This window comes from Leptopilina boulardi, unplaced genomic scaffold (assembly GCF_019393585.1).
Source record: "Leptopilina boulardi isolate dan_hultmark-lab unplaced genomic scaffold, ZJU_Lbou_2.1 LbouV2_38, whole genome shotgun sequence".
Taxonomy (NCBI): domain Eukaryota; kingdom Metazoa; phylum Arthropoda; class Insecta; order Hymenoptera; family Figitidae; genus Leptopilina; species Leptopilina boulardi.
The window spans coordinates 2357919-2384553 of NW_026137951.1; the positions used below are offsets into that span (position 1 = coordinate 2357919).

At 24.7% G+C, this 26635-nt stretch overlaps 4 protein-coding genes across 8 annotated transcripts in view; 2 read left to right on the forward strand and 2 right to left on the reverse strand.

Annotated features, from left to right (window-relative positions):
* Positions 1–26635, reverse strand: part of LOC127288115 (tetraspanin-5) — a 76295-nt gene that overhangs the window by 37228 nt on the left and 12432 nt on the right. The window lies entirely within an intron of this gene.
* The window catches only part of LOC127288110 (stomatin-like protein 2, mitochondrial), an 85651-nt gene that overhangs the window by 22638 nt on the left and 36378 nt on the right, over positions 1–26635 (forward strand). The window lies entirely within an intron of this gene.
* Positions 2380–5855, forward strand: LOC127288106 (SET and MYND domain-containing protein DDB_G0284059-like). The gene is made up of 6 exons (XM_051315367.1): positions 2380–2729; positions 3136–3888; positions 4168–4409; positions 4713–4865; positions 4953–5264; positions 5345–5855. The coding sequence occupies exons 1-6, from the start codon at positions 2552–2554 to the stop codon at positions 5381–5383; spliced, it is 1677 nt and encodes a 558-aa protein (XP_051171324.1). The 5' UTR covers positions 2380–2551; the 3' UTR covers positions 5384–5855.
* Positions 13814–16784, reverse strand: LOC127288119 (transcription factor Adf-1-like). Its single transcript, XM_051315385.1, has 2 exons — positions 16431–16784; positions 13814–14452 (listed from the first exon to the last, which is right to left on the reverse strand). Exons 1-2 carry the CDS (start codon positions 16591–16593, stop codon positions 13869–13871), a joined length of 747 nt encoding a protein of 248 aa, XP_051171342.1. The 5' UTR covers positions 16594–16784; the 3' UTR covers positions 13814–13868.

A 26635-nucleotide genomic window follows, 5' to 3' on the forward strand; every position in this document is an offset into this window, starting at 1 on the left:
GATAATATTGTTCCGCCCAGAGCTTATTAATTTATAAATTTTTTTTTCCCCCCTTTTTTTTGTAACGATTATATATACTTAAAAAGCAATTTGTTTAATAAATTCTTTCTTAAAAAAGGAAAATTTAAATTATCTGTTTTTAATTTAATAGATATTATTTTTCAAATATAAGAGTGGATTCCAACTAATTAATTAATTAATTAATTAACTGTAATTGAATTAGAATTTGAAAAAGTAAAAATTATATTTGCAATTTGTCGAATAAAATGCACAAGGGAATACAAAATTTATAATTATATATATGTGTGTGTGTGTGAAAAATAAAATTCAATTATATGTAACGAAGCAGAAAAAGCAATAAACTAAAAATGTAACATTTATTCAAAATTTAAAATAAAGTAAAATTGATCTATTTAATTAAAATTTATTAGAAATTGAGTTTTTTCGATTATTGGAAGTCAGAAATGAAACACCAAATCACTTTGGTTAAATTAAAATTTAATTTTATATAATTAAAAAAAAAATTACTCGCAAAAGACTTGCGAGATTTTTTATAAAATTTCTCTAATAAAATATGCAATATTTTTTGAAAAAGGGAAAAATTTATATTCTTTATAGAAAAACTATATATAAAAATAAAAATAAATAGAAGAATTTTATATGATTGATGACATGGAAAATAGTATTACAATTTCCTCTCAACTTGCAGAGAGATGATGAGAGAGAAATGCGCGCATTGGCAAGAAAAAGGCATCACTCTCTGTGTTAAAACGGATCGAAAAACTATTTCCGGAAAAAGTGATTGGCTTGATAACTGTTTGAATGCAAAAAAAAAAAAAAAAAAAAAAATGCGAATTCAATTCGATTCATACAAAGAGCAATAGTAAAAAAACAATAAAATTAAAGAAATTAAAAACAATAATATAAAAAAAATTAAAAAATTAAGAACAATAAAATTTAAAAAATTAAAAAAAAACAGTAATAATTTGTAATTAATATAATATAATGTTTTTTCTTCTATAAAATAATAAAGAAATTATGAATATTACAAGTGAAAATTTTATAATATTATTACATATTCATAATTAATTCTGTTCTTTAATATTAATTATTATTTATTATTAATTAATAACTTAAAAAAAATCATTGATAAAAGTTTCTTTTTTACATTATACCTATATGTATAATTTTTTTTTTTTTTTTAAGTTGTAACATAACATTATTTTACTTCTAGACAAAAGAACAACATCTGCGGTTTCTAAAGGTAAAGAACTTAGTTGCAGTTGTAGAGTTGTTCTGAGAGTTTGTTTGAAAATCTTTTAACGTTTGCATATATAGTATAGGTACGCGTGCACTAAAGAAGCTTATACTGATTTTTTTTTAAAGATAAGCAACAAAGTATATGTAGCTTACTTGTAGCTTAAAAAGTTTCATTGTAATCGTAAGCAACATCTGTTTTGAAATATTTCAACCACCGTGTATGGAGACCCTTTATAAAATATTCATAAATTTGTTTAAGAATATTTGTTGATATTTAAAATAAAATTAAATATTAAAAAAATTAAATTTTAAAAAAAGTACTATAAATTATTATTATTATTATTATTATTAAATTATTAAATTTTTTGTTAGAAAATTTTCACTCGTACTATTTTTTATATTATTAATATTATAATTATTAATATTATTACAAATAATTATAAATAATTATTTAGTAATTTAATTCTCTAGATTTTTAAATTAAAAATTAATTTTTTAAATTCAATTAAAATTTATTTTATGAAATTTAATTTAAAAATTTTGCACATTAGCCATAATTTTTTATTTATTATTATTTAAATATTATTGTTTAAAAATTTGTTAATCTCTTTTGGCAGTCAGGAAAAAAAAATATTGCGAATTCTTTTCTCTTATCTACAAATGCCAAGTTTACTAATGAGATATTCATAAACAAAAGAGCACATGAAAAGAAACATTATTTGATATCACATGAAGCTTTGATTTCAAAATAAGTTAAATTTCTATAGAGCGAAAATACAGTTATAATTATTTACAAATATTATATACGCAATTAATAATTCATAATTATTAATAATGAATTAGTAATAATTAATAATTAATTAAATTATTATTTAATAATTAATTAAATAATAATTAATTAGTAAGTAATAAAAATAATTAATAATAATAATAATAATGATAATAATAATAATAATTAATAATTACAATTAATAATAAAATTATAAGAAATATTTTTAAACATAAATATCGAACTTCCGGTGTGACTAATTGGAATATGAAATTTTATTCTTCCGGTTAGAGAAATTGGTACCCCTGGTTTGATGAATCGTTGATAAATCGGTGATTTCCCTGTATATACTGTGCGTCTGTAATCTTCATTGTTTCGTTATCGGCCAAACAAGCCTGATCAAGTCGCACAGTCAACGGGTATAACAAAAAAAAAAAAAAAAAGTCAAAATTCAGAGATAAATAAAATAAAACAAAAAGTAAATTGTGTGATAAACAAAAGTTTAATTATTATTCCTGAAATATGGAAGCATTTTCGTCACTTTTTTCGGAAGATTTCTTATTAGAAAAACTAATAGAACAGTTGTATTTCAATGAATCAGATCCGTCTGTTCGATTTCTTATGGGATTATTTAATGATTTAAATAAAAATAATGATTCAATAAAAAATGAAGATAAATCTATTGAAGAATTCACAAAAGGTAAGAGAATTAAGAATATTGCATCATTTAACATAACCTCAAATTATAAAAGTATACATATACGTTTTATGAATAATATTTATTAAAATATTTAATAATATATTAACTTTTATATATATATATATATATATATATATATATATATATATATATATATATGTGTATATATTTATTATTTATTTGTTTCTTTCTTTCTAAATTACTTTCAAGGTTCAACTAGTTGTTTATAAATAGAGAATTAAAGACTTGTTGGGTGAAAATGGGAAAATTTTTTATTATAATGAATAATTATAATCAAAAGATTATAACCAATATAATAATTATAATTATTAAAATTTAAATATTTCATAATATATATATATCGATTATAAATATTATATGTGTAGATTTAATAAATATTTTTCAGGAAAACAGGCGCTGAATAAAAATCACAATAAAGAAGCTCTGTCTTTGTTTAACAAGGCACTAATCACAGCACCTGGTTCTTCGAAACATATTGTCTCATTTTACACACAACGTTCAATAGCATTGCAAAAATTAAAAGCTTATTCAGAATCATTAAATGATATAGAGAGGGCTTTAAAATTGTCAAAAACTGAAGAAGAAAAATTGGAATTGCAAAAGAGAAAAAAAATAATAAATTCATTAATTTTGTCAAGTGATTTAAAAAATTTGAATGTCACAGAAAAATTATTTAATGAAAATAATGAAGAAATTTCCTATGGTGAAAGTGATGAATTAATTGGTGTTTCGAGTGCAATTTCATTAAAATTTAATGAAAAATATGGTAGACATTATATTGCAAATCAAGAAATTAAAGTTGGCGATGTTTTAATGTTACAAAAACCATTTGTACACACTCTAATACCAGAAAGACTCAGCGAAATATTTGGTACGGCTGAACAATTGTTTTGTGATTATTGTCTCAAATTAATTTTAAATCCAATTCCATGTGAAAATTGCACTTCAGTTATTTATTGCACAGACGAATGTAAATTAAAAAGTTTTCAAAAATTACATGACATTGAATGTCAAGTTTCACGAAAATATCCTTCAAATGGAAGAAGTTTGGCTTTACGATCATTGATATTAGCGACGGATAAAGGAAAAAATTTTCATGAAATTTACAATATTATGAAGAAAATCGAAAATTGTAAAGGTAACAAAAAATTTAATTTTTAGCTACAGGCAAAAAAATAAGATTGTAAATCCTAAAAAAAAATTTCTACTAATTTTTAGTCATTTATCACTTAGCAAAAAAAAAGAAAAATATTACCATATAACAAATAGTAATATTTTACCAAAGAAATTAGTGAAAATTTCTACTAATTTGAATTAGTGAACGAATTATTACTAATTTAAATTTAAAGAATAAAATTTTCACAAAACAATTGTTTTTTAATAAGATAATATTTATAATAATATTTTATTTATGTAGATAGAACAAGTGGTTTCCATAATGGAAAATTAGATGGCAGTAAAGCCGAAGCAATATTGAGTTTATTAACTCATACTGATAAGAGAATGGATAGAATGCATTATTTCAATGTGGCTCTTGTTGTTAATGTTCTAAGAAAAAATACCGATTTTTTAAAAGGACATGCAACTCATGAAAATACTGTAAAAATTGGAAATATGCTTTTAAAATTCAGCTATATTTGTCAGATGAATGTCTATGGAGTAAGATTAAAATTTAAACAAAAAATTATTTAATTTTGAATCGTTAATTTAAATTTTAAATTTAAATCCCTAAATTAAATTTAAAATCTATGAGTGCTTGAATATTTTCCAAATGTTAATATTATCATATTTTTCAAATAATTTGAAATAATTTTTAATTAACAGAATTTCTATTTTTTAAATATTTCATCTATGTAATAAAATTTTTTATTTGTTATTTGGAAAATTCAAATGCCTTAAAATAATTTAATAAATTTCATTTAATTTTAATTTAATTTAACTTAATAATTTTAACATTTTCAGATACAGGGAAAAAATTCACGATCAAGAATTGCACTTGCAATTTATCCGGTCTTCAATTATTTAAATAATTCATGTGCAAACAATGCACTATGGTATGACAAGAAGAATGAAAAAATATTGCGAGCTTGTAAAAATATTCAAAAAGGAGAACAAGTAAGAATATTTTCTTCGCTTTTTATAATTTGTAAGTTTTTTTTGGTTTATATAAAAAAAAGTGTATTTATGGTCATTTTTTTAAAGGTTTGTGTATCATATATGACACATGAAGTAGTAAACAAAACAGCAGAAGAAAGAAAGACTTTCTTTAGAACAGCAAAGTTTTTTAATTGTGAATGTGAAGCTTGCAAAATGAATTATAATTTTAAATGTGAATTAAAAACACGTTTGAAAATTCCAAGACAATTAAAAACGAAATTAATTAATAAGCCAAACGATACAAAAAGTCTATGGGAATTGTTAAAACTTGTGGTTAACGAATATAAAGGACCATGTTTAGAAGGAAAACGAATTGAATTTGCAATCGTTAATGCCCATTTGGGATCCAGTAATGAGGTATTTTTTTCTCTTTAAAAATAAAAAAAAATTTAATAATTACAATTTTTCTAATGTCATTCTTATTTTTTTTTTTTTAGGAGGTTCCTCAAATTTTAAGATTATTACGACTTTTATAAGGAACTGGCGAGATTGAAAAATATTTTTTATTATATATTTTAATTCTATTTTTATATTAATATAATGTTAGAATAATAATGTTTAAAAATGTTTAAAATTGTTTAAAGAAATGTTACATTCGCTTAATGTATACGAGTATTATATTAAGTATTAATATTTTTTTTTTCTAAGAAAACGTAACATTACAAAAACTATTTTGACAAAGTTAATTCCTATCTTTTAATGTAAAAAAAGCCGTACTTAAAATAATGTTTAACATTAGAGAAAGAGAGTATGCAATTCAACGAGAACAATGAAGCTTTAAAAGTGTTTACGATTATGTTTTATATCTTGCGCTTTAGCTCTTCAAACATGAGTATATACTTTATTTTGTTTGTGGTCTTAAAACTTAAATACCGTAAAATATAAATATATATATATATGTTTAACCATTCAACGAATTTGAACAATAAAAAAAATATTATTTTTAAATTTTTTTCCCGGTTCTTTTGTATTTTTCTGATTTTACCGAAATATCTTATCGTAACAATTTACAACAAGAGAAATATTTTATTGGCATTTATTTGTGATATAATTTATATTTGAAGCAAATAAAATTATATTATTTGCGTCTCAGAGCCGAATAATTTTTTATTTGTTTTAAACAAAATTTATTTAGCTTTTTATTTGTTTTAAATAAAATTTGTATTTAAATCAAATAAAATTTATTTGAAATAAATATTTATTACTTCTAATTTCGTAATTAAAATTTTAATAGTAAAAATAATTTTTAGTACATAAAGGATAATTTTTTTTTTTAGAAATAATTTAGAATTCACAAAATAAAATTCAAATTCTCAGTTGGAACATTGTTGATTATTTTCCTAATCAAATTGGATTCTATAACAAACTTAAGTATATATATATAGAGAGAGAGGTGAATAATGGACCCTCAGTCTTGAGTAATTTTACGTTCAAGATCTCGGCCAAGAACAGATATCGTTTCGAAATAGAGTAAAGGGATTCCAACTTCTGGCGAAGGTATTGTAAGATGGAGAGAACTGATACGATGATTATTGGAAACTCCTTTGAGAATTTAACACACCTTCGCTAGAGAGTATATATGTGGTTTATACCAGATTCGCATTATCTTAATTGTAGAGCTCTTGCTTTCATGTTGAGACACATAAAATGACAATTTGATTACTCCTCTCACTAATACAAGATTTGTTTTTTCAAAAAAAAAAAAAAAAAAAAATTTATATTAAATTACACAGTTCCAGGAATATTTGTTATATACAGAAGAAAAAAATTAAAAACCTTTTTTTTGTACAAGATAAATATATATAATATAGCAAAAGAAGATGAAGAAGAAGTCTATTATTGTAAATTGTAAATAGTAATTTTGATTCTCCACAATGTATAATAATACATCATTTTCTCTAATGATTTTCTTACATTTATATCTATATATATATATATATATATATATATATAAATTCACATTAAAAATTATCGTGTAAATAAATTATCAGAGTCAGTCAAGTTGATCGCAAAAATTAAGAATGTCTATCATAAGTATTTTAATATTTAAAAATGACAGAAATAATTACTGAAAAGTCAAATAATTTCGACTGTATTGTAAAATTAAAGTAGATAATATTTCCGGGATTGACATTTATAATTTTCAAATAATTAAAAAAAGAAGATAAAATATTAACTGAATTTAAAAATTTATTGTAAAATCAAAATTAATATTTAAAAAGAAATAGTTTCTCTATAGGCACGATCGATGCATAATTAGATAATTTTATTCGCGTACGTATTATTTTCTGTTATCATTATTTATTAAAAGAGAACTTTACTACCTTTCAGCCAAAGATCAACGTACTTTTTCTTCATTAACATTTATACAATATGCTTTTAACTTTTTCTTTTTATATTATATCTTTAATTATTTTGAAACAAATATCATTTAATTGACATAAATAATAATTATTGCAAATGAATATTTATTTCCTAATAATAACACCAGGCACACAAAAAAAAAGTGGTTTGGCCGAGACACTACAGTAGTATATTCCCATATATTTTTCGCCGCTGAATCCGAATCCGAAGTCGGAATAGTCAGATTGGCTCTTGTTTTTGAATTGTACTCAAAAAACGACTCAAAAAAACTAATTAAATTAAAAAAACAAAAAAAAATTTTTTATGTCACTACACTAGTATATTTCCATGTATTTTTTCCCGCTAAATCCGAATTCGAAGCCAGAAATGTCAAATTGGCTCAAACTTTTGGGATAAACTTTAAAAACTTTTTGATTTTAAATCACTTTTTTTTAGCAGTTTTTTGAGTTTATCTCAAAATTTTGAGCCAATTTGACATTTCTGGCTTTGAATTCAGATTCAGCGGGAAAAAATTTTTGATTTTAACTAATTTTTTGAGTTTATCTCAAAAATTTGAGCCAATTTGACATTTCTGGCTTCGAATTCGTATTCAGCGGGAAAAAATACATGTAAATACACTAGTGTAGTGTGTTGGCCAAAAAAAATTTCGTTTTTTGATTTTAACTAATTTTTTGAGCAGGTTTTTGAATTTATCTCAAAAGTTTGAGCCAATTTGACATTTCTGGCTTTGAATTCGGATTCAGCGGGAAAAAATACATGAAAATACACTAGTGTCGTGTGTTGGCCAAAAAAAATTTCGTTATTTTGATTTTAACTAATTTTTTGAGCAGTTTTTTGAGTTTATCTCAAAAGTTTGAGCCAATTTGACATTTCTAGCTTCGAATTCGGATTCAGCGGGGAAAAATACATGGAAATACACTAGTGTAGTGACATAAAAAATTTTTTTGTTTTCTTATTTTAATTAGTTTTTTTGAGTCGTTTTTTTTAGTATAACTCAAAAACAAGAGCCATTCTGACTATTCCGACTGCGGATTCGGATTCAGCGGCGAAAAATACATGGTAATATACTACTGTAGTGTCTCGGCCACACCAGATTTTTTTTTTGTGCCTGTGTAATCTGAAATAATTTATTTAATTCAAATAAATATTTACTTTAACAAAATAATTTTTATTTGAAACAAATACCATTCAATTTATTTAATAAATAAAATTGTTAATTAAATAAATTAAATTGTATTTGTTTAAATTATTTATTTAATATAAATATTTATTTGATAATAGTAATCGATTACTTGAATCAAATAAATTTTTTTTTCAATGTAATAATAAAGTTAATTTAATTGTTAAAAATAATTGGGAATTGATGGGGGAAATAATATATTGTAAAATTCGAATATAGAATAAAAAAATAAATTTCTATCTTTTTTCTTTTTTAACAGGATTTTTGAAAATTTTCGATAAAATGAACACTCGAAATTTGATTGCAAAGAAGAACTTTGGAATGGAATTTTTATAGAAATTCGTAAAAGAAAGATCTATAGAAAAAGAAAAAGAAAAGTTTTGTGCAAGAAGTTTCAAGACTCTGATCTGGTGAGTCTTTATATATATATATACATACATCCAAGACTTTCGAGGTCTATTAGTTGGAAGACGAAGGCTTTTGTGTTTGTGGTGCATTTGATCCTCTTTGAATAACCACACAGAAAACCTAATTTGAGAGCAAGGCGGAAAATCATAAAAGTAAAATGTTCCCCATTCTCAAATGAGATCTCTCTTTTTTTCCACACAGGATAATAAATTCTGGAATTTTTTTTTCTTTCTCTCTCTCTCTTCCTACCAACATGAGCCCGCAAGAAAACCACGTTATCCGAACATGCATACACGATGAATGCATGCGAATGCAAGATTATACGATCCGGGGATCAGTTCTTTTAAGTCCGCAAAGAAGCCATTCGTTTCGTATTCTTATCGAATTGCTTGGATAAAGTCAAAATCGATAGAAATCAAATGGGTATTGTCAATCTCATTGGATACTATAGGTATATTAAGGAAACTTTCTAAGAGGAAAAGAAAGAGAAAGACTTTTTTTTTAAATTTGCACCCACTTTATAAATTGATAGGTCTCAATTTATTTTTCAAAAAAGGGAAATAATTTTCGGAATATACAATCACTGAAAAAAAAAATTTATTTGATTCAAATACTCGATTACTTTAACTATTATCCAATAAATATTTAATTGAACCAAATTTTTATTTGAAACAATTTTTGTATTTGAACTAATAATTTCTATATTTAAACTAATAATTTCTGTATATTTGAAACAAATACCATTTAATTGACTAAAATAAATAATTATTTGTCTCAAATAAATAATTATTTAATATAAATAAATATTTATTTGTTTCTAAATTTGATTTAAATAAAAAAAATATATTTGCAACAAATAAAATTGTATTTGTGTGTTAAATGAAACTTTTTTTATTTCAAACAAAACGTTATTATAGGCTCAGAGGCAAATATTTTTTTATTTGATGCAAATAAATATTTGTCTCAATTAAATGCAAATAAAACATTGTTTTCTTTTTAATTTGATGAAACCATTTTTTTTTTTTTTTATGATAAAATGAAATTTTTTTTCTAACGCAGGTTTTTTTTTCAAATCCTATTAAAATTGTAATATAGGGTTTGAGTGCGGGAAAATTGGTGCGCAAGAAAAGAAAGATTTTTGGATAAACTCTCTCCTCTCACTGGCAAACAAACATGAATTCGCGCATCGTCATTCGGGTCAACGACGTATACGTGGGCGGCGTTTCGAGTTTACCGTTGGGACACAACACCGTTCAAAACTGAATTAACCAGCGAAAACACGCGTGACATATAGACGTTATACAGCCCACAATGTGGTTTGATGTGATACATTGAAATGGAAAAAGAGATTCATGACCCGAAACTGTTATCAGAGTACTGGGAAATACATTAAAATGTGAGCTTTTATTTCTCTCTCTCTTTTTTTTCAAATAGTTATAACCATAATTTTCTAATTTATATGTTCTAATCTTTTTTTTTTTTCTTAAAAGTTTTCAAAATAGATTAAAAAAAAAAAAAAAAAAAAAATTTCGCTAAAAGAAAATGATTTTCTTTACAACGATTGAAAAAAAAGATATATTTTTTCTCAAGCAGAAAATAATAATATTTTTGTCCTTAAAAATATTTTTTTCCACCTATAGAGAAATATTTTATTTACTATAATATATTTATATGAGACAAATAAAATTTATTGGAAACATTTATTTGAATCAAATAAAAATATATTTGTCAGTAATAAGTTTTTATTTGTTTTACATATAAAAAAAAATTTATTTAGCACAAATAAATATTTATTTGGCTCCGATATATATCATTACTGTGAAAAAAGAAATTTATTAATCGCGAGAAACATTTGCAAAAATGTTTTCAGTCAAAAAATTATAATAATTTGCATTATAAAAAAATAGTTTTTCTTCTAAATGAAATTATCTGAAGAGCGCGAATTCATTTCTAAATTAAACGCGTTTCGCATTTAATTTCTTTTTATGTATATATAATATGGAACGTAAAAATAGCGAGTGATGGTGCAAAAAAAAAAAAAAAAAAAAAGAAAAAAAAATTTAAAGAAGAGAATAAATCATTTCAGAATGAATTATCGAGGCTCAGAGTGTGAATCTGCAGAATGTCGCTATGGGTGTGTATTTTATACGACGATGAGAACGACCACTTGCAGCGTGAGCTGATTTCGCCTTCATCCCCTTTGGGGGTATAGAGAATAGAAAGGGAGAAAGGGGGCCATTTCAGTTCGCTGTAAGTCTAAAGTGGAGCCACGACACCCAAGAGATATATCGTCCTCAGGATAAGTGGGTGGTATCTACAGGACCCTCTCCTCCCTCGGTTGGATAACATCTTTGGGTTGGAATTCTCCACAGAATACAAGCATATACGTTTATATGTATATATATACATATATAACAGGAAGTCGATAAACTCACTCGTTTTATGCCTCTCTTTCTCATTTTATACCTACTTAATCAGAAAAACAAGTACTTCATTAAATCTCCCCCCCCCCCCCCAAAAAAAAAGAAAAGAAAAACTTTCGCAAGAAACTTCTATTGAAACAAAAAATTGATCTATGAAAAAATTATTTTTCTTTTCAATGTAGAAAATTTTTTTTTTTTTGAAGTAAATATATTATTTTTTTGTATTAAAACAATTTTTTTTTGTCGCAAAAATTTGATTCAAATAAATATTTACTTGATCCAAATAAACGTTTGGTTTATTTTAATAAATTATTCGAACAATGAAAGAAATTGAAAAAAATAAACTTTCTTTAAAAAATATAAATAAATTTTTTATTTCTAAATCGACGTTCTGAACTGACTAAATCAGAATTAGTACAATTTTAAACGAATTTAAATTAGTAACTTACTCTTTACTAACGAATTAGTAAAATTAAAATTTGTTTACTAACGAATTAGCAAAAAATAAAAAAAAATTTTTTTACTAACGAATTACTAGAATTTAATTAATTAATAATAAGAATAAATTTGTTCACTAACGAATTAGTAAAATTTAACTAATTAAATATTTAACTAATATAGTAAAAATAAAAATTTTTATTAACGAATTAGTAAAATTTAATTAATTAAATAATAAGAATAAATTCTTTTTACTAAGGAATTAGTCAAATTTAACTAATTAATAGTAAAAATAAAATTAGTTACTAACCAATTAGTAAAATTGCATTAGTAAAATAGAATAGTAAAAATAAATTTTTTTTACTATAACGAATTAGTAAAATTAGTAAAAATAAAACTGTTTACTAACGAATTAGTAGGTTTTTTTTCAAAAGCAAAATATGAGTCACTAATTCAAATTAGGCTAAAATTTTTAACTAATTAAAATTTAAAGAGATAACTTCACTGACGTAAAAAAAATATTAAATATTATCAAAAAATTTTTTTTTTATTTTATTCATTTTGAAAACTTTTTTTTTTTTTTTTTGAAGAACGAATGAACATCAGAAAATGTAATTAATCGCGAGTGTTTCACGGTCGAGAAAGGGGGCAGATATAAAACAAAAGAGCATTAGAGACGCTGAGAGCGAAACCTTGAGAATGTGGTATTACAGAATAATGCGAGAGTGACCTAGGATATTTTATCGTGCAATACTTGCTACTTGCCGTTGGCAGGCGTTCAGAAAAGGTTGAATGTAATTACGTGCAATGACCTCTTAGCTCACCAACTAATTAGCTGTTTCTTTAACATGCAAGCATCTGTTTCCTATATATATATATATGTATGTATAATTTTTCTTTTTCAACTTAAGCACTATATAAGATTATTAAAAGTACCGATATGTTTATCACAAAAATTTATATACTTATTTCAATTTTAATAACAATGCTAATTTTCTTTTAATAAAATCTCGCACTTTAGTATTATTTTATTTAATTTCATTTATAATAACCAGATATTTAAAATTTTTGTTCTAAAAAAATCCATTTTTCGAAAAATATTTATTAAAATTAAATTTTTAATATTTAATTTATTTAAAAACACATTAAATAAATTAAAATATTTTTTAATATAATTTAAAAAAAAAATTGCAATTACGTTGAAATAACGGTATGAGGTGGACAGAAGAAATAAAATGACATAATTTAAATTGGATTAAAGAACATATTCTTTTTAAAATCCTTAAATAGAATTTTATTCTAAATGGTAGTCAATTAGGTGTTCTTTGAATTTGCAATCGACATACGGGAATCGGTCGTGAGTGCATGGCGAATTTACATGTACAATCTATTGAGGAAAGGTAGAAACTAATTGATGAAATACGATAAAGAAAATATATATGAAACGAACCACCAGAGTTCAAGTTAAACAGAGATTATACCGATGGTGAAACCGGTTCGTGATCTGTTGAGAAATCGCAACGCGCGCCTGTTACAGCCCCGTGGGCGGGAAATACCGGTCACACTGTATATACATATATATATACACTCAAAACACATTTGTGAATAAATTTCAAAAAATTATTTTCAAAAAAAATAATTCGTGCCCTTGAAATTTTCAATAAGAAAACTTAAAATAGTATCCGTATCCCCTTCAAACAATATTCATTGTCCTTAAAATAATTAAATATAAAAATTATCCCAACTTTTTTTTAATTCCAAGATACAAAGTTAAAGGATTAAATTTAATATTACAAAAATTGTCAGTCAACCATTTTTTTTTTTTTTTATTATAAATTTTCAAACAGAAAATAGAAAAGTACAATTCTATAATGTAGTAAAATAAACTTTTTTTTACACTTCGTTTATCACTGCATAGGGAGTTGTTTTTTTAACTCGTAAAAAAAGAATCGTAAAAAAAAAATTTTACTTTAATCAAAATTTAATTTTCATCTTAATTCCAAATTAAAAAATAAAATTTGGAAATGGAAAACAAAAGAACATTTTTTTTAAATAATACTCAAGATAAAACAATATATTGTAAATTAAATATGAAAAAACAAATTAAATTTTTGTGAAAGAGAGAAAGTGAAATACAAAACAATAAAATTAATGACTATTAACACCTGACGCCTCGTCTATAATTAGCTGTTGTATTTTATTTCGTAATCGTAATTTTTGTATAGAACTAAAATTTTGAACATGAGGAATTAGACTCATAAAAAAGAAATAATCATCCGACTCGGATGTATTTTCATAATCATTCTCCTTCATTATATTGTCATTTGTTAATACTTGTTGTGGAATAATTTCATCAGTTGTTAAAATTTCATTAACAATAGTTTCATTTTCATCAATAATTTTTTGTCGTTTTTTCCTTCCACGACGACCACGTGTCGTTGATGTTGACGCCATTAAATCAATTGTATTAAAAACTTTAATTTCCTCATCAATTTCTTGTACATCATTATCCAATTTTTCGCCATCGTTCGATGAATTTTCAAATATTTCCAATTTTGTCTGCGGTTGAATTTCCAATGGATCAGCGAGAAATGAAGAGATCATTTGATCTTTAAGAAATATTAATGGATCATAATAGGGCCAACATGATTTAATTAATGTTTCTTCACTTTTTTTTAATTCCCTACGATAATTGTCTTTTAAACTTTTCCATCTACGACGACATCCATCTCCTGGTGAAATAATAAAATATAAATAATCGAAAATACATATTTTGAAAATATATAATATACATATTGAGAGTACCACTGACCATTTATTGCAAAAAAAAAAAAAAAATTCCAAATTATTTCGATTATTTACTTCCGATGAGTATATTATTCAAATTTTTATGTTTTATGCCTCGTTAATAAATTTCAATGCAATAACTAGTTTTCTCTATATGGCTTTTATTGTACTAAAATTTATCTTATCGTTTTCTATTCAATATTTCTTTTTTTTCGAAATACCTTATCGTATTTTTTATCAAGCCTCTCATTTATAAAAAGTTAACAAATTGTACCGGCAATCAATAATTTTATAATTGCTGTTAAGATTAATTTTTATTGCGTGCGGTTACAATTTTTATTTTTTAATACAAAAATATTAAAATTTAAGTATAGGCATTTTAATCATTTTTATTAATTTTATTGTTCTTGTGACGCTATTTTTACCAATAATAATAATTAATAATAATAATAATAATAATTATTTAATTACAATTTTACAATTTATTTCTTTGTATACCCAACAGTGTTTTTACAAACTTTTCACTTCGCCAATTATTATTATTTAATTATATGTGACCTGGACAGTTAAAAGGGACCTTTTGTCCGAAAAAATCGATTTTTTATTGATTGGTGATTCTGATAGAGAAAACTTTTTTCTATCAGAATCACCAATCAATAAAAAATTAATTTTTCCGGACAAAAGGTCCCTTTTAACTGTCCAGGTCACATATAATAATTGTTTAGTTAACAATTTATGTTATTTATTAAAAAAAAATACGAGTTCAAATTTTTTCCCTACTTGTATATATTATTTATAATAAATAATAATTATTATACATATTCAATAAATATATAATTCTCTCTAAATCTGAATTAGTGAAAAGTTAGCTACTAATTTAAATTAGTAAAAATTTTCACTAATTTTTAGTCACTTTTTACTAAAACTTTAGTAAAAAATTCTAAAACTACTAATTCAAATATTAATAATATTTTACTAAAAATTAGTAAAAATTCTTACTAATGTGAATTAGTAGCTCACTTTTCACTAATTCAAATTTAGAGAGTTAAATAATTTTATTATTGTAGAACAGATTTTGATTTTTTAATTGTAGTAAATATTTTTATTATTATTATTAAGCCTAATTAATAATTAACACAATTTTTCATTAACATTTTATAAATATGTAAACAATTTAAAAAACTACTCTCTAAATGTGAATTAGTAAATTTTTTTAACTAATTTGAATTAGTAACTCACTTTTTGCTTTTGAATTTGTAAAATTTAACCAATTAATAGAAATTTTTTTTTACCATCGAATTAGTAAAAATTTAGTTAATTAAAAAACAAAAAGTGACTCACTAATTCAAATTAGTTAAAATTTTTACTAATTCGAATTAGTTAAATTTTTTTTACTAACTTAAATTTAAAGAGTATTTAAAATAAATAATTGTTTTAAATATTTTTGAATACCACATTTCAAAATAATTTTCTTTTATCTTTAAATATTGATCTCGGGAAAAAATTTTTTTGCATATTTAAAAATTCTAAAAATTGCAATTGTTAATTTAATTTTAAACAATTTTTTTTATCTATTAATTTTAATATTTTTGTTATTTATTTACATTAAGAGTATAAAAAAATGATGTTAAAAATTAATTACTTTTTAAAAAATGATCCGTTTGAAAAATTGGCTCCAAAAAAAAAAAATGTCATCTTTTTTAAAAAAGGCTAAATTAATCACCTATTTATTCAAATTAACATTTTTTAATTTAACAAAAAAAAGGTGTATGTAAATTAGAAATTTAAAAAATTTTATTTACTCCGAAAATTTTAAAATAATAAACAAAGCGTGCGCAGCTGATTATTATTATTAGTGCCGGTTTATTTGGTTGGTGCGTGTGGTACTCTCACCTAGCCTAACTTGAAAAGAAGCGCGCTTACGTGTACTGCCAATGCATTCGGCCACCTCATCCCAATGTTGATCGAGAATGCTACGATTGTGATGATGTTTGTGATTTCGTTGCCAGAGCGCCCTTCTCGCAAAGACCTCTTGAATAAGTAGGTTACAATTCATTTTCTCTGGAGCGCGTCGCTGCATTGTCATAATTGCCTTTTTATTTCTCGATTTTCAAATTACAATTGAAAATGTATTCGCGAAAAAAAAAAATTCTATCGCAATGCTTGTGGATTTAGTACAACATTAAACAAAAATTATTTTCAACTTTGAAAAAATTAAAACGGAGTAACGCCGCAGTGAGGGTTCGATCGCGTCGCGTACTAATTGCGCACTAACGCGTCGCGTCGATTTCGACCTTCCTGTTTGCTTCGACCGCTTGTCGCGACGCGTTCATGTCGCTAGCGTCAAAAATTGAACGGTGGGAGCGTTATGTGGCCGTTGGTCTTTGGAGCAACGCGTTGCGCGCCAACAAGTGCGCAGACCATTCTTCCAAGAGTTCTTCTTCTTCTTCTTTCTCTTCTTCCTCTTCTACTACTCTTTCTCTCTCTCTCTCTCTCTCGAGGAAAAGGAGGAGGTTTAAAAAAAAGTTTCTCTTTTTTACGTCCTATACGTGTATATACCAATCAAGTCCAGCGAATACTGTCTCAAACCAAACAACTCTGAGAACTGCACGTGATATGCGACGACTGAATTGTGTACCACAAGCGTTGGGAACGCTTCGTGCCTCGAGGCCGTCGCCGCTGTTGCTGCGTCAACGTCAACGTCTCCAGCCTATTGCAACATGGAATCCCTGGTGCGCTCTGATGCACTTTCACGGTCTGCCGGCACGCAAAGCTGAACATCGTCTCCCTCGCTCGTTCACCGATTCATATACTTTTATTTTATTTTTTTCCAATTTTCAGAAAATGGACTGTGGTTTATTTATGTCTCTTATCATCAAAAAATATCATCATTGTCATCAAATACTGAAGCTTCTCAAGGATATCCAAGGTCGCTTAATACTTGTTCAGACCGCGAAAGAGAATATGATTTCTTAGCGATTCGAATTTTTTGCTGCTATATCAAACTATTCTCGCTGTCCCAGTAAATATTTTTAGTTACTGCAGCAAAATCTGACTGAAAAAATCAGTTTGCTACTGCAACGAATTAATTTCTTTCCATAAAAACTGATAAGCTGTAATGTTTCTCAACTGTTTCTTATAATGTAGCGATATAATTTTCTACTAAATTCATTTACAGCGAAATTGTTTGCTGTCCTAGCAAATATTTATAGTTACTGCAGCAAATTCTGACAGCAAAAAACAGTTTGCTACTGCAACGAATTAATTTCTTTCCGTAAAAACTGATGCTGTAATATTTCTAAATTTTTCTAAACTGTTTCTAAATGTAGCGATATAATTTCCTACCGACTCCATTTGGAGCAAAATTGTTTGCTGTTCTAGCAAATATTTGTAGTTACTGCATCAAATTCTGACTGCAAAAAACAGTTTGCTACTGCAACGAATTAATTTCCTTCCGTAACAACTGATGCTGTATAATGTTTTAAATGCAGCGATATAATTTTCTACTAAATACATTAAGAGCAAAATTGTTAGCAGTCCTATAGCAAATATTATTCCTGGTAGCAAATTCTGACTGCAGAAATCAGTTTGCAACGGCAACTAATTCATTTGTTTCTGTTAAAATTTATGCTGAGGTTCTAAATGTTTCTAAACTGTTTTCAAATGTTGTGATACTACAATTTTTTACTTAATTCAATTAGAACAAAATTGTTAGTTGTCCTAGCAAATATTTGTAATTACTGCAGCAAATTCTGACTGCAAAAATCAGTTTGTTACTGCAACGAATTCATTTCTTTCCGTAGAAACTGATGCTGTAATATTTATAAATTTTTCTAAACTGTTTCTAAATGTAGCGATATAATTTTCTACTAAATCCATTTGCAGCAAAATTGTTTGCTGTTTTAGCAAATATTTGTAGTTACTGCAGCAAATTCTGACAGCAAAAAACAGTTTGCTACTGCAACGAATTCATTTCTTTCCATAGAAATTGATACTGTAATGTTTCTAAACTGTTTCTAAATGAAGCAATATAATTTTCTACTAACTACATTTAGAGCAAAATTGTTTGCTGTCCTAACAAATATTTGTAGTTACTGCAGCAAATTCTGATTGAAAAAACCAGTTTGCTACTTCAACGAATTCATTTCTTTCCATAAAAACTGAAGCTGTAATGTTTCTCAACTGTTTCTTAAAATGTAGCGATATAATTTTCTACTAAATTCATTAGGAGTAGTAACCTCAATTTTTCCGTTGTTATAATTTTGGGGACCACTGATTAAAAGCAACAATAACTAATTCCTACTTTTTTTTATCAAAATAAAACTTCGTTTCCACATTTCACTTTCTCTCAAGTCATCCTTAAACTCCAAATCGTATTCCCACAAAAAGTATATATCTAAAGATGGAAATTTTTTTCCGAAAAAGAAAAAAATTCCATGGAAAGTTTCTTTTAGAAGAAAAATGAAGAGAAAAAACTACATATAAAAGAGTTTTTTTCAGAAAAGAAAAAAATGGTTAAAAAGACATTTTGTAGAACAAAAAAAAAATTAGATAACTGTTGTGGAATGAAAAAAAAACCCCATAAGAAAATGTTTAAAACTATCAATCAAATGTATTAAAAGAGAAAAAGAAAAACAAATTTCTTTCTCTTTTACACTCTTCGTTTCTTTCTTTCTTTTTTTTTCTAAATTAATTGTCTTTTTAGTCCAGTTAATTTCATAACGTTTCGTGTATAATAATTTTATATCAACTATCCGCACCGTTACATGAAATTCTACTTGCGATGTTATATATAGTTATGCTGGTGCTATATAACGACTTCCACATTTATATATCTATTCACGTATATATAAGCAAGAAAATAATATCCTTTTTTTTATTAATCGTTTTCAATTTCCCTGTTTACGTAATGACTCTATTACTGTTATAACAATTTAATTCATTCACGTTATACGAATTAATTATTATAAATGTTTTGTTTCTTTTATTAAAACTTTACTCATAATTATATAGCTTGCAAATTAAATTTACATTGTTAAAAGGAATTCGAAAACAATATAATGGATTTAAAATAATTTAAATTAATGTAAATAAAAAAAATTAATTAATGTTTGAAATAATTTAATGATTATTATTTATCAATCTTATCAGTAAAAATCTAATTTAATAATTTAAAAAAAAAAATTTCAAAAATTTCTAAGTACAATTTTTTTTTAATTGCAAATTAATTACTTTTCCAAGATAATTTTTTTTCTTTTTTTTTTTGCTAATTAAAAGTAATTATATTGCGATAAGAAATTATTTTTATTTATTGTCCGTTAGTTGATTTTAACGATAAAAACAACAACGTATATAATTCAATAGAAAAAAGAAAAATTTTCCCATTTTTAACATTTGAAAAAAAATGATTCTCTTTAACAATTTATAAACAGGATTTTAAAGTAGATTTAAATGCGTTTATTTTATTTTTTTTTTATTTTTAATGCAACGACGGCGGTTCATACTTTGAAAGTAACAGGTTTCATTAGTTCCTGCTTGCTGCATACTATTTAGCGTTCGTGCATTTAAAACAAGGTAATCTGAACATGCAAGGCTCACGTAAAAGTAGTCTAAAACCCGTTTATTGTTAGGGCGCGTTTTTTTCAGCTTTTGATAAAGCTCTGGACCGAGAATTTCATAAACAAGAAAACTCACATTCCTAAAGTTTTTCAAAAAAAAAAAAAAAATCGATTTTTGTTTTATCTCACTTTAAAATTCAAATAGTTTGAATTAATTTATCGTCAGATTTTTTAAAAATTTTTTCCTTTAGTGCATTAATAGTATATATACAAATCGGATTTTCTCTCTCAATCCGAATTAATTAAAAAAATTGAGTAAAATTTTGGCTCAACATTTACTAAAAAATACTCTCTAAATTTGAATAAGTAAAAATTTTTAACTAATTTGAATTTGTGACTCACTTGTTGCTTTTAAATTAGTAAAATTTATCTACTTAATAGGAAAAAAATTTGTTACTATTGAATTAATAAAACTTAACTAATTTAGAAGGAAAAAGTGAGTCACTAATTAAAATTAGTTAAAAATATTACTAATTCAAATTTAGAGAGTAACCTAAAAATAAATTTAATTTACTAGTTATTTTTAACTAAAAGATTAGTATAGAAATATTACTATTTGAATCAGTAACTAATTTTTTGATATCAAAATTGGTTATTTTTAACTAATTCGAAAGAGAGTTGTAAATAGTGTAAAGAAATTTTAATTTACTACACCTACAGAAATGTTTTATTTGTTCTCTAAATTTGAATTAGTAAAAATGTTTACTTACTTAAATTAGTGACTCACTTTTTGCTTTTGAATTAGTAAAATTTTACTAATTATATTAGTAACTTTTACTAACAATTAGTAAAATTTAACTAATTCTAAAGCAAAAAGTGAGTTACTAATTTAAATTAGTAATCATTTTTACTAATTCAGATTTAGAAAGTGAACCAAATATAATATATTTGAGTTAAATAAACGTATATTTGTCTCAGAGCCTACTAGCCCATTTAAAATAAATAAAGTAAGTAGATAAAATTTTTTGTTCAAATCAAATAAAAATTTATATAAATCAAATAAATAATTATTTTGCTGTGAGACGTGTATATATTTTCCACAACTTAAAAATACTTTTATACAAAATTTAAAAATACTTTTTATAAAATTTTGTATATTTATTTTCTCTCCTAGAGATGATATAATAAAAATCTAAAGTGAAAAATAAATTTACTCACTGCGAAATTAACTTTATAAGAGCATAAAAGGAAGACTCACCTAAAACAAACAAAAAATAAAATAGATTAATATCACATATTCAGAATACGTTGAATCGAAAATAGAAAACATTGATTTGAATATATAAAATTGCGATGATCTCAATAATAAAAGATTATTCTGTGTATTGTTTTTTTTAAATGTTACTGTACCTATATATAGCAAAATGTGTATGTATGATGGAAAATGAATTCTCTTTGTTGAAAAGCTGCCTTATAAAAGTTTGATTATTGTGTTAATGCAAGCAGAGCAAGTCACGAACGAGGTCAGGGTTTAAAATTTAAATATAGGGTAAAAAGTGGTCCATTATCGATATATATATATATATATATATATATATTCGTAAGACTTATCGGCTCTGGTATAAAACTAGGACATATGTAACATGATGCGATTATCAATGTGACGTATAAAAAGCAACGTATCTCTCTCTCTCTCCGCAAAAAGACAAATGACATGATAATCTTGGTTGAAATATTGCATGTGAGGCTTTCTTCTTATTCATATATTTCAGGATTTTGAAAGAATTTCGACAAATATAAGATTCCTTTGAACTTTTTAAAATAATGGAATCCGTCTACTAAAATTAAAAAAATTATTTGCCAATAATTGGTATTATCAAATAAATATATTTAATTAAATAATTTTTTAAACCAAATAATTGAATTAGATAAAATTTGGAAATTATCCGATGCTAAATATGAATATTATTGCAATTGCTAAATTTTCAAAGTGTGAAAAGCTTTTTTTTTAAAAAAAAAAGAAAAACATTATTTGAAGTAACGAATTGCCGAGGATAAAACGCAAGGTTGCCAACTGAGGAATGAATAATCTTTTTTTATAGCTTCATTTCTTTGAGGGGAAAGAAACTGAGCGTATTACAGTTTTGTGGATGGATGCCCATTGCGTCAAGCATCAGGTAACAACTTTACATTTTATGTAAATACTTGCAATACATCACCGACCTAATATAATAATTATTATAATATTGCTTATTTCATTATCGTAAATTGTTTAATAAATAATACAATGATCTTCAAATGAACGTCTTAGAGAAAAAAAAATTTATTTAATTCAAATACTTGACTATTATCAAATATAAATTTATTTATTTCTATAATTTTTATTTTTGAATTAAATAAATTGTATTTAAACCAATATAATTTGTTTGAAACAAATACCTTAACGCAATAATTATTTGATATAAATAAATATATGAATCAAATAAATTTTTTTCCGCATAAGAATAATTTTTTAAAATCTCAATTTTACTCCTTGAAAACCTAATTCGTCATCTTAAGATTTTAAATTCCCTGAAAGTTTACCAGTATTTTTTTGTATAATTTTTCGGAGGGAAATTAAACTTTTAAAATTTATATACCTTAATTATAAATTTTAATGTCATTTTAACTTTTGTGCATAAATCTTCTTCTTCTAAAAAAAAAAAAACCGTCGCGTTGAAACTTGGATTTTCATTTAAAGTTCCGTCAGAGGACCACAAAGAGAAGATATTGCCATATGGTTGTGTATATATAGAAATTATCACTATGTGTAAAGCGATCATGGTGGTTTTTGCCCTGGTTCGATATGTGTCTCACGTGTTTGAAACGAGGTAAAGTTTGCTGGAAGACCACAACTGTTTCAAATCGGAGGACAACCTGTGCGCCAAGGCCAAAATGTTCCAATTCCGTGAATATGTTTTCGAGACCACCCTACAATTCAATATATATATATATATATGACGACCCATTTTCCCTCCTGCGGCATTTCTCTCTCACTCTCTCGCTTGCTTACGGTGTAAATCGCCTCAGACATGGAGAACCGAGGTTAATTGTAACGAACTTTGTAGTTTGTAACCTGTACTGGGAGTGTCAAGTTGGTGGTGATAAAGAGGAGGTTCGTTGCTGTGATTAATTATCCAACCTGCTACTGAAATGTTCACGCCTCTGTACTATATATATATATTCCCGTTTACAATTTATCAACATATTAATCTACATGCCATTTAATGTTATTTCAAGCAAATATTCAAAAAATTTTGTTTCAAACGAGGTTTCAAACAAACAAATTTTGATTGAAACAACCTAATTTTGATTGAAACAAACAAATTTTGATTTAATAACCAAATAAATGGTAATACAGTTAACCAAACTATTTCAGGAATAAATTTTAATATTTTCGAAGCAAAAGTTGTCAGAGATACAAAAAAAATTTCACCTGCGAAACAACGATAAATTTCTCTGGAACAGCAATATATTTCTTTAGAATAGAGAAAAATTTCGCTGTTTTAGTGAAACATATCGCTGTTCTAGGTGAAGATTTTTTTGCGTGTACTAGAGGTGCATGATTATCCCATAAAAATCATAAGTTAAAATTTTCATTTTAAATAATTCTATTACAAAAAATTATTTTTTTTTCACAAATTCGAATTAGCATTTGACAGAATTAATCTTAAAATAAATTTTTACTAAATTTTTATTTACATTTTTTTTTTTTTTTTTTTGCAGAATTTCTCTTTACACAACTTTTTATGTATAAAAGAATTCAAAAATAAATTGAATTTTAATTTATCAGAATTTCTATATATTTAATAGAATGTTAAGTGCTTTGAATTTTTAAATACTAGAATTTTTTAATTCACCGAATCTTAATTTGTCCAAATTTTTATTTTTACCAATTATTATACAATAGAAAAAAATGGTTGAATTTTCATTTATCCAAAATTGTAAATGATCAAAGAAATAAGATTTTAGCGCTATTTTTAAAAATTTACAAATCATGATTTTTCTTGATAATTTTTGATTGGTCAATTTTTAAAATTACGCATAAATCTTTCTTTTGATTGTATATATATATATATATATATATATATATATATATATTCGGTCATTTTACAATTTCGGACATATGAATATTCGTTAAAGAATTATAACAAAATTAGAATTCGTGTAAATAAAAATTCCAACAAATGAAGATTCGATAAATTAGAAATTGTATTAAAAATTCGTATTATGTACTTAAAATTCTGTTGAATGAGAATTCTGTGAAATAAAACTTCTTTCAAATAAATGTTCAGTACCTAAAAATTTTTTTAAGTAAAAATTCATTTCGAAAGAAATTCTGTCAAAGACTAATTCGAAAAATTAAAATTCGCCTAAAAAATAATTATATCTAATAAAATTCTTTCAAATTATAATACTAATCAATAATTTTTATGGAATAATCATGCGCCCCGTAAAAATTTATACATTTTTTTTTTTTTTTGTTCTGGTAGTTTTGAATATTTCTATTTCGAACACTAGGATAATTAGTTCCGGAATCTAAAATCCTAATTCCAACAACAAGAAGAGAAAACAAATTTATTTGTAAAAACGCAAGAAATTAAAAATGAATAATGTCCTTTTGGAAAAAAAAAAAAAAATTTCCAGACAAAACACTTTCAACTTTAATACAACGTCATATAAATCAGTAGAAATTATTAAGTAAGTGTACAGGTTCTGCTTTCGCGCACAAAAGATGAGGCCTTGGACGTGGCCGAGGGCCTGTAAAGGTATTCGACAAAGAAAAGTTTTGTCGATTTTTGAACTCCCACAAACTCTTGAAACGTCAACCTGTGCGAAGATATATATATATATATATATAGAGAGAGAGAGAGAGAGAAAGAGAGAGAGAGAGGAACGAATTTTCTCTCTCAAAATGTCTGCGTGTTGGAATGAAGGTGAGAAGGAGAGGACGACGAATATTGGAATGAAAGTGTGTGGAAGGATGTGCGTGATACCAGATAGTGGCGCGATGCTACAAGCTGTATCGTGAAGTCACGGGTCAGTGTCTTCCGTCAAGGTCTTTTCGCTCGACGTCCTGCATACAGGTAGATTATATACCAGTTCCTCGGTTACGCGATATACCAACGCCAGGAAGAATATAAAGATTGGCAAAAAAAAGAAAAAAAAATTACTTAAAATAACCATAATAGAGATGTAACAAAATTTTTTATATCCTGATCGTGACAATTTTTTAATTAAAATTACATTAATCTTTTTTTATGCGGTTTGAATTTGCCCTAGAGTGCAAAAAAAATTTATTCGATTCAAATATAATCGTACGATTTGTCAAATAAATATTTATGTGATCCAAATAATTTTTATTTCAATTAAATAGTATTTGAACCAAATAATTTTTATTTCAATTAAATAGTATTTGAATTTCAAATTTTGAAACAACATTTAATTGAAATAATTACTATTTAATTAAATAAGAATTATGTAATAAAAATAAATATTTCTTTGATATTAGTCAAGTATAAAGGATTATTTGAATCAAATTAATTTTTTTTTAGTTTAAAAGTATCTAAAGAATTCCGGTAAAAAATTTATTTTGTAATATTCACTTTTTTAAAATCGAAGAGACAAAGGTAAATTTGTTAAACGTATATAAATATAAAAATTGAAAAAATTTTTTACAAAATTAAAAATAAATGTCCGTCAATTTATATGCGAATAATTGAATTATTTAAATTCTGATTTTTGTACAGAATATTAATTTAATTTAAAATTAGCAGTATCTGGATAAAAAATTTATAATTTATTTAATAAAACAATCTATATATGAATGTGTAATTCAATTGTTATTTTTCAATTCAGAAAAAAAATATTTAAAAATAAAATAAATAAATAAAATAAAATATTTTATCTTGTACAGAATCAAAAAAGTTGTTTTATGTATAATGAATTTTGAAATATTGTAATTAGAATTTTTTATGGAAAAAAATATTATCAAGAAAACCCACTTGTTCGTGTTTGATTAAATATTTTCTTAATCCAAGAAAATTTTACTAATTTGAAGCAAATTTTCTTGAATTATGAAAATTAGATTTTTTTCACTGTAAGGAAATTCTAATTTTAAATTTAATTCTAATTTTACTCATAATGAAGTATTCCTAATTATGCTAAATCTAATAAATAAATAATTAATTAAAAATTAATAAAATTTTGTCTGATTTTTTGCTTACATATAATGAAATTAGTTAATTTTAACTAATTCTTTATAGGGAATGGATACAATTGCACGGAAAAAAAGAAAAAGTAATTTTTACTATACTTTCATAGTAAAACGGAAACAGTCCGAAATTTCTGTGCATCTCTGGCGACTTTTACTCCAAAAATAGTAAAAACTCCAGAAATAGTAAAAATTACTACGGAACAGTAAAATTTACTACAATAATAGTAGAATTTTACTATTTTTGGAGTAAAAGTTGACAGAGATGCGCAGAAACTTCGGACAGTTCCTGTTTTGCTATGAAAGTAATAAAAATT

Excerpts from the sequence above, each read along its gene's own strand:
- LOC127288106 (XM_051315367.1), top strand. The coding sequence starts at position 2,552 with ATGGAAGCATTTTCGTCACTTTTTTCGGAAGATTTCTTATTAGAAAAA. Across the intron at positions 2,730-3,135 it reads TATTGAAGAATTCACAAAAG|GAAAACAGGCGCTGAATAAA; the intron begins GTAAGAGAATTA and ends AATATTTTTCAG. Across the intron at positions 3,889-4,167 it reads GAAAATCGAAAATTGTAAAG|ATAGAACAAGTGGTTTCCAT; the intron begins GTAACAAAAAAT and ends TTATTTATGTAG.
- LOC127288119 (XM_051315385.1), bottom strand. The coding sequence starts at position 16,593 with ATGACAATGCAGCGACGCGCTCCAGAGAAAATGAATTGTAACCTACTT. Across the intron at positions 14,453-16,430 it reads CGAATGCATTGGCAGTACAC|GAGATGGATGTCGTCGTAGA; the intron begins GTAAGCGCGCTT and ends TTATTTCACCAG.